This window comes from Filicampus tigris, chromosome 21 (assembly GCF_054856515.1).
Source record: "Filicampus tigris isolate MCC_2025a chromosome 21, RoL_Ftig_1.0, whole genome shotgun sequence".
NCBI lineage: Eukaryota > Metazoa > Chordata > Actinopteri > Syngnathiformes > Syngnathidae > Filicampus > Filicampus tigris.
Genome location: NC_141237.1, coordinates 173,115 through 190,744, shown reverse-complemented (window position 1 = coordinate 190,744; position 17,630 = coordinate 173,115). Strand labels below are relative to the sequence as shown.

General features: G+C 52.2%; 2 protein-coding genes across 5 annotated transcripts in view; both read right to left on the bottom strand.

The window, feature by feature from the left end:
* Positions 1–589: 589 nt before the first annotated feature.
* xrcc2 (X-ray repair complementing 2) lies at positions 590–3,123 on the bottom strand. Its single transcript, XM_086021263.1, has 6 exons — positions 3,088–3,123; positions 2,750–2,831; positions 1,780–1,815; positions 1,547–1,708; positions 1,098–1,365; positions 590–970 (listed from the first exon to the last, which is right to left on the bottom strand). The coding sequence occupies exons 1-6, from the start codon at positions 3,106–3,108 to the stop codon at positions 685–687; spliced, it is 855 nt and encodes a 284-aa protein (XP_085877389.1). The 5' UTR covers positions 3,109–3,123; the 3' UTR covers positions 590–684.
* Positions 3,124–5,443: 2,320 nt separating this feature from the next.
* The window catches only part of LOC147127001 (receptor-type tyrosine-protein phosphatase mu-like), a 34,167-nt gene continuing 21,980 nt past the window's right edge, over positions 5,444–17,630 (bottom strand). The window contains exons 18-37 of one of the 4 annotated variants that reach the window (XM_086020143.1): positions 17,457–17,589; positions 16,267–16,385; positions 16,091–16,159; positions 15,832–15,858; positions 12,606–12,793; positions 12,348–12,356; positions 11,719–11,806; positions 11,316–11,392; positions 10,874–10,910; positions 10,682–10,779; positions 9,805–9,921; positions 9,583–9,737; positions 9,315–9,450; positions 9,096–9,245; positions 8,572–8,745; positions 8,022–8,153; positions 7,584–7,709; positions 7,296–7,453; positions 6,376–6,511; positions 5,444–6,277 (exon numbers count right to left, since the gene is read on the bottom strand). In XM_086020143.1, the coding sequence (XP_085876269.1) occupies positions 6,224–6,277; positions 6,376–6,511; positions 7,296–7,453; positions 7,584–7,709; positions 8,022–8,153; positions 8,572–8,745; positions 9,096–9,245; positions 9,315–9,450; positions 9,583–9,737; positions 9,805–9,921; positions 10,682–10,779; positions 10,874–10,910; positions 11,316–11,392; positions 11,719–11,806; positions 12,348–12,356; positions 12,606–12,793; positions 15,832–15,858; positions 16,091–16,159; positions 16,267–16,385; positions 17,457–17,589 (2,183 nt within the window). In that variant the 3' untranslated portion in view covers positions 5,444–6,223. The remainder of the gene's footprint in view (positions 6,278–6,375; positions 6,512–7,295; positions 7,454–7,583; positions 7,710–8,021; positions 8,154–8,571; positions 8,746–9,095; positions 9,246–9,314; positions 9,451–9,582; positions 9,738–9,804; positions 9,922–10,681; positions 10,780–10,873; positions 10,911–11,315; positions 11,393–11,718; positions 11,807–12,347; positions 12,357–12,605; positions 12,794–15,831; positions 15,859–16,090; positions 16,160–16,266; positions 16,386–17,456; positions 17,590–17,630) is intronic. The other 3 variants (XM_086020146.1, XM_086020145.1, XM_086020147.1) reach the window with 3 other exon arrangements.

Here is a 17,630-nt window from a genome sequence, read left to right as displayed (position 1 = left end):
CAGCGAGCATCTGGGCTGGATTTGTGTGTATCAATTGAATCGGGACTGCACTTTGAAACATTTGAACCGAACTTGGAGGTTCCAGACTACGGTGCCGACCAACGAGAATCCGGCCCGGATCCAAACGTGGCCGTTTGCTTGTTGTCGTGAATGTGATGACAATGGAAGCAAACACGCACTGCAGTCTAGAAACCCAAGCTCACCTCCTCAAGATCAGAGCTTTCCAACTTTCTCAAATGTTGCTCTTTGTTTGAGAGCAAACAAATTATTCACATTCATCGATTCCCCTGCCTCGCCAATGCTCGACATCCAAGTCGTTGCAGCGCTTCCGCTCTTTTGACCTCAAGCTGTGATTGATATTTCCCATTTCTAATCTTTCTGCATATGGATTCATTTTCACGGTGCAGCCTTCACTGCGACCTCCAGAGGACAAAATTAGCAACAACAGTTAGTTTGAGCCAAACATTGCAGTCTACCTGTCCTTGAGGTTCAAAATACACTTAGCAAAAAAATCCTCCCTTCAGGCCGAACGTTTGACACGCGTGCTCCCGACCAGCCGATCAAATGAGACGCTCCGACTCCGACGAGGTGAACATCAGGAGTCGCGCCAGTTCTTTATTCATTGAGAGATGGATTTGATTCTGCGCACTGTGTCGAGTAGGACATGCAGCAATCGGAGGAGAGTTAGACAAATTCCAGGCCGCCGTCACCAACGCGGAAGGAGCAGCTTCTGTAAGCTTTGGACCCGGACGACGAGGACGTGCAGTGCACGCTGAACATGTGACCTCTGGGGCCGCCTCCGGCCGGAGCAACTTGCTGTCTGGAGCACAACATGCGGTGAGTGACCAGCCGTTGCCAGGGGCGACACAGGTGAGAGAAGGAGGAGGAGGATGAGGAGGAGGAGGAGGAGGCGTTGCCGCAGCGTCTCCTGTTGGCGTGGCAGGATGCAAACACGCTGATCCGGTAATCCCTGACGTATGGGGTACAGTTGACAGGCGCAGGAAGAACGACAATTTGAATGAGTGTTCATGCGTTCATTCGGACAACAAAACAATAGCAAATGGAAAGCACAAAAGGCCCAAGAAAGGTCCAGCCACCTGAGCAGAGCCACCAATAGCTGCGAACATCTGCTCAGCTTCTCTTCCTGCTTGGCTACGCTGGCCCCACCCTCGCCGCGGTCCGGCCAATAGAACGCCGAGGCGCTATCCAGGAGAACGAGCGCCGGGCCGGGCCGAGACGCCAGGCGAGCCTGCAGCGCGTGCAGGGTGACCAGCAGCTGCCGCGAAGACCCGCAGTGCGCCACCAGCAGGCGGGAGAGACATGCGCGCACGCGGGCCTCGGGCTGCTCCGGCCAGCTGGGTGACGCTGGGAGGGAGCGAGGGGGTCGGGGGGCACAGAGGTGGAGACAGACAGACAGACAGAGTGAGGGAGACTGAGTTGGGGGAGCAAGACAATGATTGGAGGCCAGAGACCAACACACACACCAAGTCCACGTGGTCACACACACACACACTCATGCACGCCAGTAGCATGACGCCCGACGTACCGGTACCAGTACCGGCGGCGAGCCTGGCGTCCAGGATGTTGACGAGCCTCAATACGTCCAGACTGTAGTCTGTGTCGACAAAGAGCACCTCCAGCTGCAGGCCGCCGGCGTCGGCGGGCAGCACGGCGCGACACAGGAAGTGGTAGAGGAGCTCCGTCTTACCTGCGAGGCGCACGCCAGCGTCAGGGGGGAGCGCCGCTGACGGCGGGCCGCTTCCTGCAGCCTCAACTCACCCGTCCCCTCCGTCCCGTACAGCTCCACCACCGCCCCTGACATAAAGGCGCCACGCCATCAGTTAGCGAGTGTACACGGATGCCTCGCTGCGCGCCGAAAGCTACGCTGATGATCCCGCCATATTGGATGTGTCGCAGCGTAGAGAAGGCCTCATTGACCTGCTGTCTGCCACGTGTCGTTGGCACTCCGAGCCGAATTTCACGAGATTTGACTCGATCACTGTCATGACAATAATTGCGCTGTTTGGTTAGCCACTGAGGTGGCCTACTTTGACTGTTTCTTACTGCCAACACGTAACACCTTACTACTTTTCTTCTGGCTAGACGGATGCCTTTTTTTCCTTGGGACTCCCTCAAATGCTGCTTTTGTCTTTTTCTTGGCTGGTTGCTCTTTTATTGGCATGAATGTGAATATTGCTGCTACGACAAGTTCATTTCCCTCATGGGATGAATCAAGTAACTATCCATCTATCTACGCTTTGCTGGGCATTAGAACCTTCTCATAGACCAGTACTTGGTACGCTGTGATGAGATTGTTGCTATGGTGTTTCCCTTCCGGTGTCTTAAACATACAACACCTAGTCAACATTTCAAATTAGATGATGAAAGGTTTTGATGCCCAAATCCATGAATGAACGAGAGGTATTCACTTTTTGGGTTTGTCGCTTTGTTCAGCCCATCAACTCCACATGTCACATGACTTAAATTCTGACATGTTTTCACGTTAGTTTTAATTATGTTTTTGGTTGTGTCAAAATTCATGTTACCATATACCAACTGTCTCCATAACTGTTTGTGTATGTTCATATTCAAATTTAAAGAAGACTTTGACGCCCCCCCAAAAGTCAACAAACAACCAAACAAACGCAACCTCTAGTGATTGTGAAGTGGACGCTTGTGAACACCGTTTGGGTGTCTGCCCATGTTGAATCGTTTTGGTGTGTGGTCGAGGGTCATATTGTTGACTGACCGGGTCCAGGTCCTGCGTTTTGTGGGAAGAGGCGAGGTTCGATGTCACGCACACTTTGGCGGCCATCAAGACGAGCTACCAGCTGGAAACACGAACGGGGTCAATCGTTATAGACGGCGCCCACGCTCATCGCTGCATCCACTTCATTATGACACGGAGCCCGCGCTCGCGCTCGCGCCCGCTACCGCTATGCTAGCAGAGCTACTTGATGAAGTTACTCTGACGGTGGGCCTCGTGGTTGCATTGCAAACATTGTCAACAGGGCAAACAAATACTGTCAAGTTGAAAAAAGAAAGGAAAAAAATGTCAAGTGATTCAAGGACATTTCACCGTCTCACCTGCGCGCCACTTTCAGTCATATTAACGTTACTTCCTGCTCGCCTTGCTCTTCTTCGGTGGTGGTAATCGGCGGTTGCCAAAGCAGCGTAATGGCGCATTACCGCCACCAAGTGGACTGAAGCCAACAAAAAGAAGCGCAATAAATCAATCACACGTGCTGTAACACACGGTGGCGCCTCTTTAGTTTATTATGTCAGTTATGGGCTGATATTTGTGCCACTAGAAACCGAATCTGAATTGCTTAACTTGAATATTTGAATTGAAAACTGAATTATTGAATTGAAAAAAACTGAATTATTGAATTGAAAAACTGAATTATTGAATATCATCAATTGTATAGTTATTGTTTAATTTGAATCTGAATTGTTCGATCTGAATTCGATTTTTTTTTTGTGAAGAACTGTATCCCAATAAACTTGAAACTGAATTTAAGACTGTAAAATGCGTTTTTAATTCCTCAAACAAAAGTGCATCTCACCAAAAATTCAATGCTGCAAATGCTCACATTCAGTTCGACGAGTAAAAATTCAAACCTGTGTGAGTGACATACGGGTAACTTTAGGATGAGCAATCGATTGGAGATAGAGATCTCTTCTTCAGCAGCTGTTAACTCTTATAACACATTTTATTAACCTTTGTGGTACAAACCATCGGGTCACAGAGGGATAGAAAGGCGCTTCCTTTCAAATTTAGGAAAGGAAAGTGTACTTTTAGCAACGTATCAAAACGAAGCGCCGGAGTCAGTACATCTCGATTTCCGATTTTGTTTTTTCTTTTTTCAAACCATAACGCCAATTGAACTCCATGCCTTAGGCATTACTGACATCTAGGGGTAGAATCAGCGCACTGCATATATACATAGACTGGTCGCTCATCCCAGGCTCTGTTTCATATTATGATACTGTACATATTATGCCACTGATAGTGTAGTGGTACACACGCCTGCGTTGTGTGCGGGCAGCGTGGGATCGATTCCCGCTCAGTGATGGTGTCTGTGTGTGCCCTGCGACTGGCTAGCGACCAGTTCGGGGTGTAGTCTGCCTGCGCCCGTTGACGGCTGGGATAGGCTCCAGCACCTCCCCGCGACCCTGTATAGGCTAAGCGGTTGGGAAGATGACATGACATGACATGACATATTATGCTGAGTGTCTGTTCTATTTGGGGCAGTGTTATTGATATGAAAATTACTTGATTAAGCTACCTCAAAGATACTACGCCTAAGCGATCATATTTTAAGGTCATACAGTTTCAACGCTGGGTTTCTGAGATCGACTATGATTCATCCACACTAGAATTTAAGGACATTCAAAATCTCTTTAATATTTGTGTTCATGTACATTTACACCTGTTATTCAAAAGATCTGTTGAAAATTCCAATCCGCTTTTTTCTTATTGTTTTTGATTGCACTGTTTTAACTAGTATAATACCATTAATATTGACACATTTTTACCCGATTTTGAAACGTCCATAGTTCCTGAAAAAGATGACAAAAGTTCCTGAAAAGGGGGACAAAAAATGGCAAAACGGGGCATTTTCTGACACATTTATTGAGAGAAAAAGACAAAAACAACCAGGCAGATTGCTAGAATTGTAGTAATGAGGCCTCACTATGTATATATGCAGTGCGCCGATTGTACCCCTAGGTGTCAGTAATGCCTAAGGCATGGAGTTCAATTGGCGTTATGGTTTGAAAAAATAACCCGGAAATCGAGATGGACTGACTACGGCGCTTCGTTTTGATACGTTTCTAAAAGTGCGCTGTCCTTTCCTAAAATTGAAAGGAAACGCCTTTCCACCCCTCCGTGACCCGATGGCTTGTACCACAAAGGTCAATTTATAAGAGTTAACAGCTGCTTAAGAGTAGATCGCTGTATCTCCAATCGATTGCTCAGCCTAAAGTTAACCGTATGTCTGTCACTAGTTTGAATTTTTACTCGTCGAACTGAATGTGAGCATTTTCAGCATTTAATTTTTAGTGAGATGCACTTTTGTTTGAGGAATTCAAAACGCATTTTACAGTCGTAAATTCAGTTTAAAGTTTATTGGGATACAGTTCTCAACAAAAAAAAATCAAATTCAGATCGAACAATTCAGATTCAAATGAATAACTATACAATTTATGTAACTCAATAATTCAGTTTTCGATTCGAATATTCAAGTTAAGCAGTTCAGATTTGGTTTCTAGTGGCACAAATATCATCCCATAGGAACATGGTGTATAATTGGACTATTTAAGTGTTTATTCTGTCATCACGCTAACTGTCGCTAACGTTCACTCATTTCAAAGCGCTGGGAAGTTGGCCAGGACGCCTCCCGGTGGTCTGGAAGACAAAGTGTGCAGACGCCAGGCAGTGTTCGAACATATTGACTTCTTTATTCGTGATAGCTATGACCCCAAACAACACAAATACAACTCTTCAATAAATACATTTAACATCAGCACCAGACAGGTCTGCATGCTTCATAAGGACAACAAGAAAGAATAAATAGTGGCTTTGCTGCGCTTCTATGTGCAAAATATCAAACGTCACAACTCGCAGTCAATGGCAACGCCCAACCGTCCGCCACGCGTCCAAAAGCAACACTCTTTGTTCATACGTGAAGTCTAACCCTTTTGGCATTTTGAATACAACTTACAACTCACCACTGTGCTCTCATCATGCACGCCGCACGCACCTGCTTACAGCGTGCACACACACAAAACGTTCAAGTTCTTGTCAGTAATAAAATACAATGGGAGAAACATAGAGTGTGTGAGCGTAATGCAGATGAAAGCGCATATGATGAAGGTGACTTCATTGCTGTCATCATCATCATCATCATCATCATGTGACCAACAGGAAGCAGTGCACATCAACTTTGGGAGAGTCTTTGAAAGGACGCTCCACTCAGATGTTAAGATGCAGACCACAGAGACGCGTCCACCCAAAACACACGCATGTGCGTGTGTGGATGTGCGTGACATCGTTCAGGCAAAAACATGTCCTCCACTTCATCCATTGTCAGTAGTTGTGCTCGTGGTTTTGGGCTTCCTGGTTGTGTCCAGCAGCACTGTCACCATAACAGGAGGTGGATGAAGAGGAGGGTGAGGATGAGGATGATGAAAGAGAGGAGGAAGCTCTGATGTCCTCTCTCTATGCGGAGGACAAATACTCCAGAGCCACTTCATAACAAAACTTGTATTGTTCCTGTCAACAAAACAAGAAAAAAGTTAGAGATGACCTCAGAGTAGACCAGTCACCTGAGTGTGTGTGTGCGCCCGCATGTGTCCGTGTGTTTGAGCTACCAGAAGTTCCACCATGTTGGGTTTGTTGTTTCTCAGAGTTTTGACGGCATGAAAAACATCAAGGGACCTCAACTCTCGTAACATGTCACACACGATGTTGACACTGCAGAACACACCACTGCGGCCCCCGCCATTTCTAGGGGGGGGGGGAGGGGGCGTGGGGGGGTTGCGGGAGGGGGACGGAAAGAATGAGGGATGGTTGGAGAAAAGAAAAAAAAAACGCAGTAAAAGTACATTTCCAACTTTCACCAAACTCGCAGTTGTATTGAAACAGCCAGTTTCATGCTACAGTACAGTGGTGCCAAGAGATCCCAGTTGAATTTGTTTGCCGCTCATTAACCACGCTCGTAAGTCAAAGCACTCCTACCTCAAATCATCTTGCCCTATTGAAATTGCTGCATGTTTGTGTTCAAAAATCCATTGCTTTGAGTGTTGTAAAACCGCGACACAAATGTTAGCGCATCAATGGAGTTTCCCATTCTTTATCAGCATTAGCATAAATCTACAGACTAAAGGCTAAACCATGTGATGGTTTGAAATACAAAAAGTGTCATTGTTCCATTTGGGGGTAAACTTGAGCTGGGAGAGCCACTAAACAGCTTGAAGCTTCATTTTTGCAACAACTGTTTATTTTCTGCCCAAGTGCCGCTTGAGTTCAGCGTCACCCTTACACACTGGTATCTGGAGTCTGCGCCCGCAAGCGAAAGGGGCACACCGGCTGAAAGACGGCGCGCGTCTCGAAAAAATCCCGAGCCGGGTCACTCGTATCTCAAGGCACCGCGGTACTCGAGCGCCGTAAGCGCAAGTGCGCCACTAAGCATCACGTATCAGCCGATGCGGTAACACAACTTGCTTGTTGTTGATGCAGTCGATCTGCGCGGCGAATGAATGAACGCAGCGCATGCTGCGGGCGTACGTACAGGCAGTGCACCAGCGTGCGTCCGTCTCCGCCGTCGTCCTGCCATTTGTCCACCAGGCGAAGCAGCTTGAGGAAGGAGCGCTTGTTGACCGGCGTGTCCCGGTACCGCGGCCAGCCCAAGAACTGGAACTGCTGCACCATGCGGTAGCCGTCCTGGGGCTGGCAGTTTGAGCAAATGAAAGGCTGAACGTGAATAAGCGGACAAGCAGAGGAAGGAGGAGGAGGAGACGGGAAGAAGAAGGACAAGGGGAGAAGGGGACCACGAAGAAGAGGAGCCGCCGACGCGCACCCTTGTGTTGTTATAGATTCGGAAGATGCGGCTGATGACGTCCTCCTCCAGATCGGCCGACACAAACTCCACCTGCAGCGAGCCCAAACGATGGACGCCGTTCTCGGGCCAGTACTGAGGACACAGCTGGAGGACAAGTTCAAACCATGAAGTGCAAGCTAACGCGGCTAACGGCGATGAGCTCTCCGTGTTTCGAGGAAATGCGCTCTTGTTGGGGCTTGGGGAGAGCCAGAAAGCGTTCCCCGAAAGGTGCCTTTCTTTCCCGGCCCAACTACGAGCAAATGTTAAGTGTAACGCACCTGGCCGACACGTATGTGCGCGTATGCTTTTATTTCATGTCATTATTATTGAACAAGAAAGGCCCTTCTAAAGTGGCGCAAACTGGTGCTTTTCCCAGGCAACGTCATCGGGTGCGTGCGTGCGTGCGTGTGCGCTGACCTGCGCGGGGTCCACGTCGTTGAGCATGACGATGGCGGTGCAGTGGTAGTCGAGGACCAGGCGCCAGAAGTCCTTGACGGTGTTGGGCAGAGGATGCTGCGTCACGATGAAGGCCGACGGCTGCTTGTAGCTCTGAGAGAAATCAATTCACTCCAAATGTTCACACTATCCAGGTACTGCATATCATTTCAAATGCCCCCCAAAATAGGAGGGTCGCTCCCGTTGTAGTTTAAGGGCCTGGGACGACCGGGCGCCAGCTCAACCGTTTGCCATCCAGCGGCGCTTGCTGAGATTACAATTTCAAACGACCGCTGCATACTCGCGGTCCAGCATCCGTTTGTGGATAAAAAAGGAAAAAAAAAATGCAAATGTTTTGGCCCCCCCAAAAAAATCTCTTTCTTCTGGGATTGCCCCCCGTTTGTTGCGGGCAACATAGGGTGAACGTTTATCAGGGCTTTTCGGGGCGACTGGCGAAGGGAGCAGCCCGAGTGCGGCGAGCCGGCGGTCGCCCGTCCCCGCCGTCGGCCTTCCCGGTCGTGGGCATACGTACGTCCATGAGGGCGGCGTTGACGTAGTTGGAGCTCTCGCCGTCCATGGTGATGAGGAAGGGCAGGCAGCGGTCGGGAGGAAGCACGTCCATGCAGCGGTTCTTGTCGTGGTTGCGCGGCAGCAGCGCGATGCTGCAGTCCTCCACGCGCAACGTTGGCGTCACCATGTTCAACGTCTGATGCGCGCGCGCGCGCGCACACACACACACACACACACACACGCCTGCAGTCAGGCCTACCCAACTGGCACACTTTCTGTACAGCAGAAAAGCGCACCGATGGGCACCCGTGCTCCTTTTTTCCCCGAGTCTGCACTTTTTGTTCCCAAACGCAGTCGGCGACTTTTGGAACACGTCCGAGTCGTTCCTTGAAACGTTCAACTTTGTCGGGCAAACGCTTGGCTTTTGTGGAACAATTGTGCTTAGCTGTCAGCCAGTTAGTTTGAAAGGGCAACTTGTGAAATGCCTTTTCAAATGATATTATTCAAATATCGACGAGCACAACGTCGCCACTTGTGTGCGTTTACCCGGAACTCCTCCTTGATGGGACTGGAATTGGTCTGCGGGTCCAGTCGGTTCATGTCGTAGTAGAGGGAACGCAGCTGATTGGCCGGGACGGACGTGTCGCCGCACAGACACGCCTCCAGGATGGCGTCATGGATGAAGACGTACTGCTCCTGCGGGCGGCGCGGCAGATGCGTCTGGCGTCACCTTCCGACCACATGGCACTCGCCGCGCCGGCATACCTCGGTCTGCACCATGTTGACGCGGCGCGCTCGCAGCTCTCGTACGCAGTTGTAGATGTCGACCACGCCCTCGCGCTCCGCCATGTCCAGCATGATGTCGATCACCATGAAGCAGCCCGTGCGGCCGGCGCCCGCGCTGTCGCCACGCACACACGCACAAGAGTTAGCCCGCGGCCGCCCACGCGGCGCGACGGCAAAAACCGCACGAGTAACGCAAGGCGGCGAAACCGCGGCCGCGTCTCCATCGTCCTCGTCGTCGCCACCCGACCTGCAGTGCACCACGGTGGGCCCGGCGGCCGGCGGCGTCTTGGCCTTGACGCGGCGGATGAAGCCCAGCAGTCCGGTGGCGTGCAGCGGGACGCCGTGGTCGGGCCAGCCCGTGAAGTGGAACTGGCGGATCTCCCGGATCTCGGCCGCGCCCCTCTGGAACGCGAGCGCGGACCGTTAGCCGTCCGGCTCCTCGGCCCCCGGGGACCGGCGGACCACCCACCTTCTCCACGGCGAAGGTTCGGATGACGTACTCGGAGAGCAACTGCGTCTCCATCAGCGTCACCGAGACGTCGCCGAAGATGTCGCTGTCGTCGGGCCAGTACTTGCAACACTTGACCTGGGCACAAGCGCAAGGCCACCTTCTCAAAGGTCTGGCAGATGTCCCGCGTCAAAACAAAACGCAAAGAATAGGCTTTACGCACTCCTCCGCAAACGCCATCGCCGACCAATATTTCGGCTTTTGGACTCCTGCTCAATATTTGGGAATTCTGCTCTCCTAAACAGGCAAAGGTCTGCATCTTCACGCATTCGAGAATGAGAGGCATTTTTTTCCCCCTTTTCACATTCGGACTTACTACTGCCAAACACAAACACGCTGGCCTTTTGATCCCCAAAAAATGTTCTTCCCCTCCAGTATTTCAATATTCAAAGTTGCTCTTTTGTTTTTAACCATTTGATGTTCTTGCTATAAGTGAGACGAGCAAACGAAGGGCTTGATTGCTCGGCGCTCCTGTCGTGTCGCCCCAAAATGCCGCATGAACAGCAGCGGCCCATGCGCTCCCTGCGCTCGCTGCGCTCGCTGCGCTCCCTGCGCTCCATGCGCCCGATGCGCTCCATGCGCCCGATGCGCTCCATGCGCTCGCTGCGCTCCATGCGCCCGATGCGCTCCATGCGCCCGCCACCCTGGCAACCAAATGCCACTGACAGACAACACCATGGGAGTGCCAGCAAATCACTTTGAGTTGGCAAAGTTGAAGTCACTTGAAGTCAGGAACAACAGGGGGCAGTGTTCCAAAAGTCATGTCATGGCAGATGCATTGTGGGAAAAGGAGTCCCGAGCGCGCGCGCGCTGTCCGTGTTGTGTATGTATCGCCTACCCGGCCCACCTCCACCAGGTTGGTTACCATGACGATGGCAGCGGTGTTCTCTTGCCACACCATTCGCCAGAAGTCGTACATGGTCTCCTGCATGGGCCCTGCAACGCACGCACACACACGCACACACGCGCACACAGATGTGAGTCGAGGCGATGACACGCGAGGAAGCGGCGAGCGCGGTTGCGGGCGCACCTTGCGTGGCGATGTAGTGGTTGGGCCGGTGGTAACCCTGTAAAACGGGACAAGCAAAGAAGCGATCAACTTTTTCACTTGACCGACAGCTGTCGCTTTGCTTGGAAGTGGGCGGAGTCTCAACTGGTGTTTAGTTAGCATGTCACCGTGGCAAAACAAACTGACGCGCACACGCCGACTTTTGGGTTTGTTGACTCAGTCAACACCACTTGCATCCAGGATGACCACTGTTGCCATGGAAACAGAGAGGGCCGCCATCTTTTGTATTGACCTTTGAAGGCAACCGACTATTTATTGAGTGTGTGTGTGCGTGTGTGTGTGCGCGCGTGTGTGCTGTTTTTGAGCCAACGACGAAATGCAAGCTAGTGAGTCCATGTTGAAAGTTGTCATCACGTCACGTGCTTTTGAGGACTTTGCGCGTGCGGGCGGTCATGTTACTCACGTCAACATAGCTGGCGTTGATGTAGTCGGAGCCCTTCTCTCCGTCTTGAGGCTGCAGACGCACACGGGAATGGTCGTCTGCCGCACCGACATGCATTCACACGTGCACACGCGCCGCGCGCGCGCACACACACACACACACACAGTAATAGGTTAGCACAGCGGCGCCTCGCAAAATAAAGCTTCATATCGCCGATTTTTTGGTCATCCAACTTTTGTCGTGCGACCGTATACTGCCCCCCAGTGGCCAAGGCCGAAGGAGCAGCACAATGAAATGAATTGAAGCATGAAAACAAAACGCACAAACTCTTTCCATTCTATGGCCTTTTTTTTTTGAAGTGCAATATTCTAGAGTGTCATTTCCCTTACTAAAAACAGATCAATGGCCGTGTTTGCATACGTACAGGCGATGATGTTTCCGTAGCGATTTTTCATTCGGTTTTCGTCCTTCTTGGCCGAGTCCCAAGGCGCCGACTGGCCCTCCAAGAAACTCTGAGCGCACAAACACAACAAGTGACCATCAAATACAAACCGAGCCTGAGCCATCCATCGAGGCAACCGGCTGAAGATTGGCTCCGGATCTCGCTCTCAAGCGTACTGGATCCCAGATGGCAAACTGTGCGTGCGCGAGAGAAAGATGCTGAACCCCTGAAAAAATCTCTTTCCTCCAATTCTTTTCTTTTTCCTTCCTTTGTTCCTGCCTTCCGTTTCCCAGCGCGCGTGCCACAGGCTAACGCTAACGCTGCGCTTCACTTCACGCATCCGCTGACTTGAGCAAGCTAGCTAAGAGATGCGAAGCATTCCCTGTGCAGGAGAAGCGCTTGTCGAGCGGGCAAACTCTTCTTCCACCACATGACGTTCAACAGAGAGGCATCCAACATCCGTCGGGCGGCAAACGCATGAACCGGAGGCAAAACAAATCAAAGCATGCGACTGGATGATTGCGTGACGGACGTGAGCAGACGAATGACCAAACCCATGGATGAACCAAGGTGTGCAGTTGACAAAGGCGGCGGCACGTTAACTCGCTTACCTCGTTCAGCTGTCCAATCGGAAGAAGTAGTGGAGGAGAGCAAGGGGGGGGGTCATTATTCTGATGATGATTATGATCGCTACCTTGCCATTAACATCATCATCATCGTTAGCATCGTCATCGCAAACACACCGGACTGAATGTGACTATGTGACGGACTAGCCCTCGGGGGGGGGTCGGGGAGGTTGGACGGGGGTCGCGGGCTGCCGGTCGGCAAGGGGACGCGCGCGACGGGGCCCGCGGACGCCGCGCACCCACCTCGTACTCCTCCTTGAAGCCGTAGCCCTCGGCGCACTTCATCTGCGTGATGTGCTGCAGCAGGTCGGCCACGCGGATGGCGGGGTGCATCTGGGCCGGGTCGGGGTGGTAGGGGGGCGGCTCGCGATCGGCTTCGCGCTGCTTCAGGTGGTTCTGGACCAGGCTGCTGGTCTCGCTGCTCAGCTCGTCTGCGCCGGCCGCAAAAACACACGAAAGCCACGTCAACAGAGGTCACGTCGAGCGACAGCGGCGCCAAATGGCGCAAATGACACCTAGAGCAGGGCCGTGCGTGGCGCAAAGCCCCACATGGTCCAAAATGCCTTTTCCTGGTCCCCACGAGACAACACGCACACACACGCGACATGACATCACGTCAAAGGAGGAGTCAGCAGTTTTGCTTTCTTTTCTGACAAAAGCAGCGCGCCCGAGTCCGATCAAGCAATCGCAGGCCCAAGGTACAATCAACGAGCTTTGCTGAAATTCATTTGGAATATCCGCCGATGGAATGCGAGTCCAAGTAAGGCCTTTTCCAACAACTTTGCAGAGGACAAGCAAACGGAAGCGGAGTGACGAGCGACGGGAGCTCAGGCAGCTCAGGCGGCCGAAAGAATTCAGAAGCCATCCATGTGGAATTTGGGATATTCCTGCTGGACAGTCACCTCTTTGGCACTTACCGTTGGCTAGCGAGCTCGCGGCGCTAATGCTACCTTAGCATAAGCAGCCAGCGCAGTTATTTTGCAGAAGCCGGACAACGTTCGTTCGCCGAGACGATTTAGCACAACGATGAACTTCACCATCATATGAAGGGTCGCGTTCGTTTGATAAGGCTTCGGTCGGAGACTCAAGGGGGGCCGGCTCGTGAAATGAGGCAAAAAACTGCAAACTCGCCCTTTGGCTCACATGAACGCAGAGCCCCGTGACAGCCGTCAACTCTTTTCACACTGCACTTTTTTCCACTTCATATACCAAACCAAATTGGGACGGAAAGAGAACTGAACCAGATTCACTGCCGGTTCAGATACTTCTTTCCGGGGCGGATCCAGTCACGGTTCGGATCCAGACCTGGTTCGGGAACAAATAGTGGTCCGGGTCCGGTACTGAATCGGATCCGATTGAAAGTGCAGATCCAGCCGAGGTTCTGATCCAGTCAGTACTAAGCCAAACGTACTATGGGTCCAGATCCACGACTGGTCCAGATTCTGTACTGGTCCGGCTCAAGTAGTGGCCAAGATGGAGAGCCGAAGGAGATCCGGCAACGGTCGGGCTCCGTCAGTCGCGACGAGCCGGCCTCGCTCCGGATTTCTGGTTTCGCTTCCGGGTCCAGGTGAAAAGAGTTGTTTTGCTTTGCTTTCGGCAGACAAACCTCAGAAGACGCGTGATTCACTAAGCTCTCTGCTCTCATTGGCTGCACTGCTTCCGACCCAACCAATCATGGCAAAGGGGCAGGGAAAGGCGATGAGATGAATGCGGCGGCGGCGGCGGCGGCTCGTGACGCGTGAGATGACAACAACACCAATGGCGACCAATAGGAGTGGAGGAAACGGGCTGACATCAGACATCAAAAGAGGGTGATGGGCACGGCTCCATGCGCCGAGGTGGCGAGCGTCCTACCCTTCGCCCCCCCCCGCCCCCCACCACCAGCCTCGCCACCCCCCCACGCCGGCCCCCCTTGCTCCAAATGCATCAACTTACCATGAATGGGAACTTTTACACACCAAAGACGACAAGAAGAAGAGAGAGAGGAGACAAGGTTTAAGCAACAACTTGAGCTTCAGCCTTAGCCTGCACGCAAGCTAGGCTAGCACGAACACAAAGCTAGCATCGAGCCGACAGGAAGAGTCTTCTTCCGGCCCTTTGGCTCGCTCGCTCGCCCGCTCGCTCGCTCAGTTAGCAGCAGGCGTACCTGACTAGCCTAGCTCACGCGGCTACCCTGACTAGCCAAGCTAATCCGATTCACCTCGGCTAACTGACTGAAAAACAGAATGTGCGATGACGCGGGAGTGAGCGTTGCCGCTCGGCAACACGGAAGAAGAGCAAATACTTCTTCACGTCGCCATTGCGTCCGCTGGACCCAAAACGCCTCCGTGGCGATTTGGCGGCCCGGAATAAGCAGCGAGCGACCGCATTCCAAATCATAAATCATCCCGGCTCCTGACGCATTTTTAGATGGCGGACCGCGTAGCTGGCATTGAGCTTACCCCCTGAAGCTAAAGGCGCCATTAGCCTCTTGGAGGTAGCATCCCGGCTCGTGTTTGGCACCATTGAGCTTCTTGATCTTCCGCTGCGCGAAAGACTATTGTGCGTGATGCACAAAATGTTATATGCCCAAATTGGTCATTTTGGACCCGGGTAGTCAAGTACCTTTCCGATAATTGTGTTTTTCTTCAAATGGAACGAAATGGAATTCATGGCAACTTTACTGGATCTTTTCTCCATGTACAGATTTTAAAAAGCTCTTTTATAAGCAGAAAAAAAAAAAGAAGAACGAATGGCTAAAAATACAACACAAATAGCCAGTGGAAAAGGATGCGGTAGTACAAGCAACGTTCAACGAACATGCACGGTCGCCGCGTGCGGCAGCGGCAAACGCAGCAGCTGGATTTAGCGTGGCTTGACCGGTCGGCGAGGCGCAAGGACGACGCCGCCGGAAGGCTTCCGCCGCCGGAAGGCTTCCGCCGCCGGAAGGCTTCCGCCGCCGGAAGGCTTCCGCCGCCGGAAGGCTTCCGCCGCCGGAAGGCTTCCGCCGCCGGAAGGCTTCCGCCGCCGGGCTCGCGTCCCGGACGGACAGCACGTAGCTAGCGACAGCGCGGACGCAATCGCCCGAGCTTCCGAGTGACGCTAGAAACGGCGCAGGCTCCCATCGGAACGCGCCGCGACCTTTTTCCGGGAGGGCGGCCGCGCGAGCGCGTGTCCATGCACAGGTCGGAGGTCACAGACATGTTGCGGACGCGGGATGGAGTGACGGACGGAAGCTGACGAACCAGCGGACGGACGTTTTCCAGTCAAGAAGCGGAATGGACTTGAAATCAAAGCAACTCATGACAGAAAGAAATGATGACTGATGGCTTTCCATGAAGAAGCCAAAAGCAGCAAGCGGGGGATGGAGGCAAGCCACAAGAGCAACACTTCCTGTTTGTCTGCCTGCCCACTTCCTGACTGGCTTGTCTACTTCCTGTCTGTTTGCTTCCTGCCCTGCAGGAAAGACGAGAGAGAAAAGACGGCTCACCTAAAATGGCGGTCGGCACTGCCGCGTCTGCCGGAAGCACGCAGGCGCGCACGCACGCACGGGCACGCACACACACACACACACACACACACACACACACACACACACACACAAGTAGAAGGGTTGATTAATTGCAGTCACAAGTATGGAAACGGAGTTGAAGGTTCAATGGAAATATGAGCGAACGAGAGAAAGCTGGGACGGGCAGCTGCGCGTCTCGGCTCATTTGTGAGAGAAGGATGACCGACTCAGCCGTTACCTGCGTAGAAGCACTTTGGAATCGCGCTGCTGTTTGTCTTCATGGTGAAAGACGACGCGGACGACACTGCTGCGCGCAAGCAAACACACACGCAACATCATCATCATCACCATCATCATCATCATCATCGTCGTCAGGCAAACTGTCTGTGATTGCGTGTGCGCGTGCACACTCACTGTGTCCATTGAGCGCGTGTGCGTGTGTGTCCACCATTGTTGTGTGCTGTGAATTGTTGACCATCAGAGTCATTTCCTGTCTGGAGCTGAGCGTTTCCTTCCTCTTCTTTGCCAACTTCCTGTAGGCACAAAAAAAAATGCCACACAGCTCAAAACACACACACACACACACACACACCCGCCCGCACACTATCCACATGGATTCATGTACTCAACGCAACTCATCTTTATTTGCGTGTGCGCGCACGCATTGCACACATGGAAACGCGTCCTTCAAGTCTACTTTAAAAGCTTCATGTATTTTTTCTCTTTCTATTCCGAGTGTGCAAATAAAAACATCCATTTGTCTGATTCACTTTGAGGCGCGCACACACCCCCACACACACACACACGCTTTGACTCTGACCTGAAGATGGAAAAGGCAAGAGTCATGTATATATGTGTGTATATATATATAAATAAGTATGAAAAGCTGCTTTTAAAATGAAAAGACCTGTGTGGATGTGCGTGCGCGCCCTCCCTGAGGCGAGCGGCTGACCCCACCCCCTCATGTCTTCTTGTGCGCTTTGAATCGCCTGGAAAAAAATGTTGTCCGTTTGTTTTTTTTGGTTTTCCAGGAGTCCAGAAAAAAACGTTTCGCTTTTTTTTCTTTTTGAACAAATTGCAAAACAGGACCTCAAATGCTCTCAAACCGGAACATTGATCATGAGAACGAAGGGGGGGGATTCTCCTCTCAAGCGGAAGAAGGAGCTGACAAAGCAAAGTTGGCTTCATGCGAGACGACGTGACCACAAAGAAATGAAAATCGACAGCTTGCGACAACTTCCGCTTGGCCTCGGCGACGGACACCCGCGTCTGCTCCCGGAGCGCGAATCAAACGCACCCTGGCAACATTGAACCGTCATTGGAGCCACACATCTCACATCTGACGCACACGCGCACGCCGTAGCCTGCGGCGATTCAGCTTGAGGCGGCTGAAAAAAGGCCAGCAGTCTTTCATTTCAATTTCTCTCTCATCTTCCACATCTACAAAGGCGCACGCACGCACGTCAACACGGCGCAGCGTTAAACGCCGGTTAGAGTTCCGCCGATCGTCCTCAACACAAACAGGTGCCCCCATGTTGACATTGCTTGTCCTTAGAGCGCCCGCCGACCAACCGCCCCCCCCCCCCCCGACTTGCGCCGTTTACCGTTTTTTCATGAGGAGGACCACCCCGAGGAAGATGATGATGAAGAGCAAGACGCCGGCCATGGCGCCGGCGATCTTCACCGTGTGGTCGGATTGTTTCTCCTGGTCCGGTTCGGGTCTCCTGGTGGCCGCGCCTGAAAGCGCACACGCACACTCGTCGGCGCTCGGCTGGCGC

Coding starts and splice junctions, on each gene's coding strand:
- xrcc2 (XM_086021263.1), bottom strand. CDS start 3,108: ATGACTGAAAGTGGCGCGCAG. Junction 1,816..2,749: donor AAACGCAGGACCTGGACCCG/GTCAGTCAACAA, acceptor CCTTTATGTCAG/GGGCGGTGGTGGAGCTGTAC. Junction 1,366..1,546: donor CGCCGCCGGTACTGGTACCG/GTACGTCGGGCG, acceptor GCTCCCTCCCAG/CGTCACCCAGCTGGCCGGAG.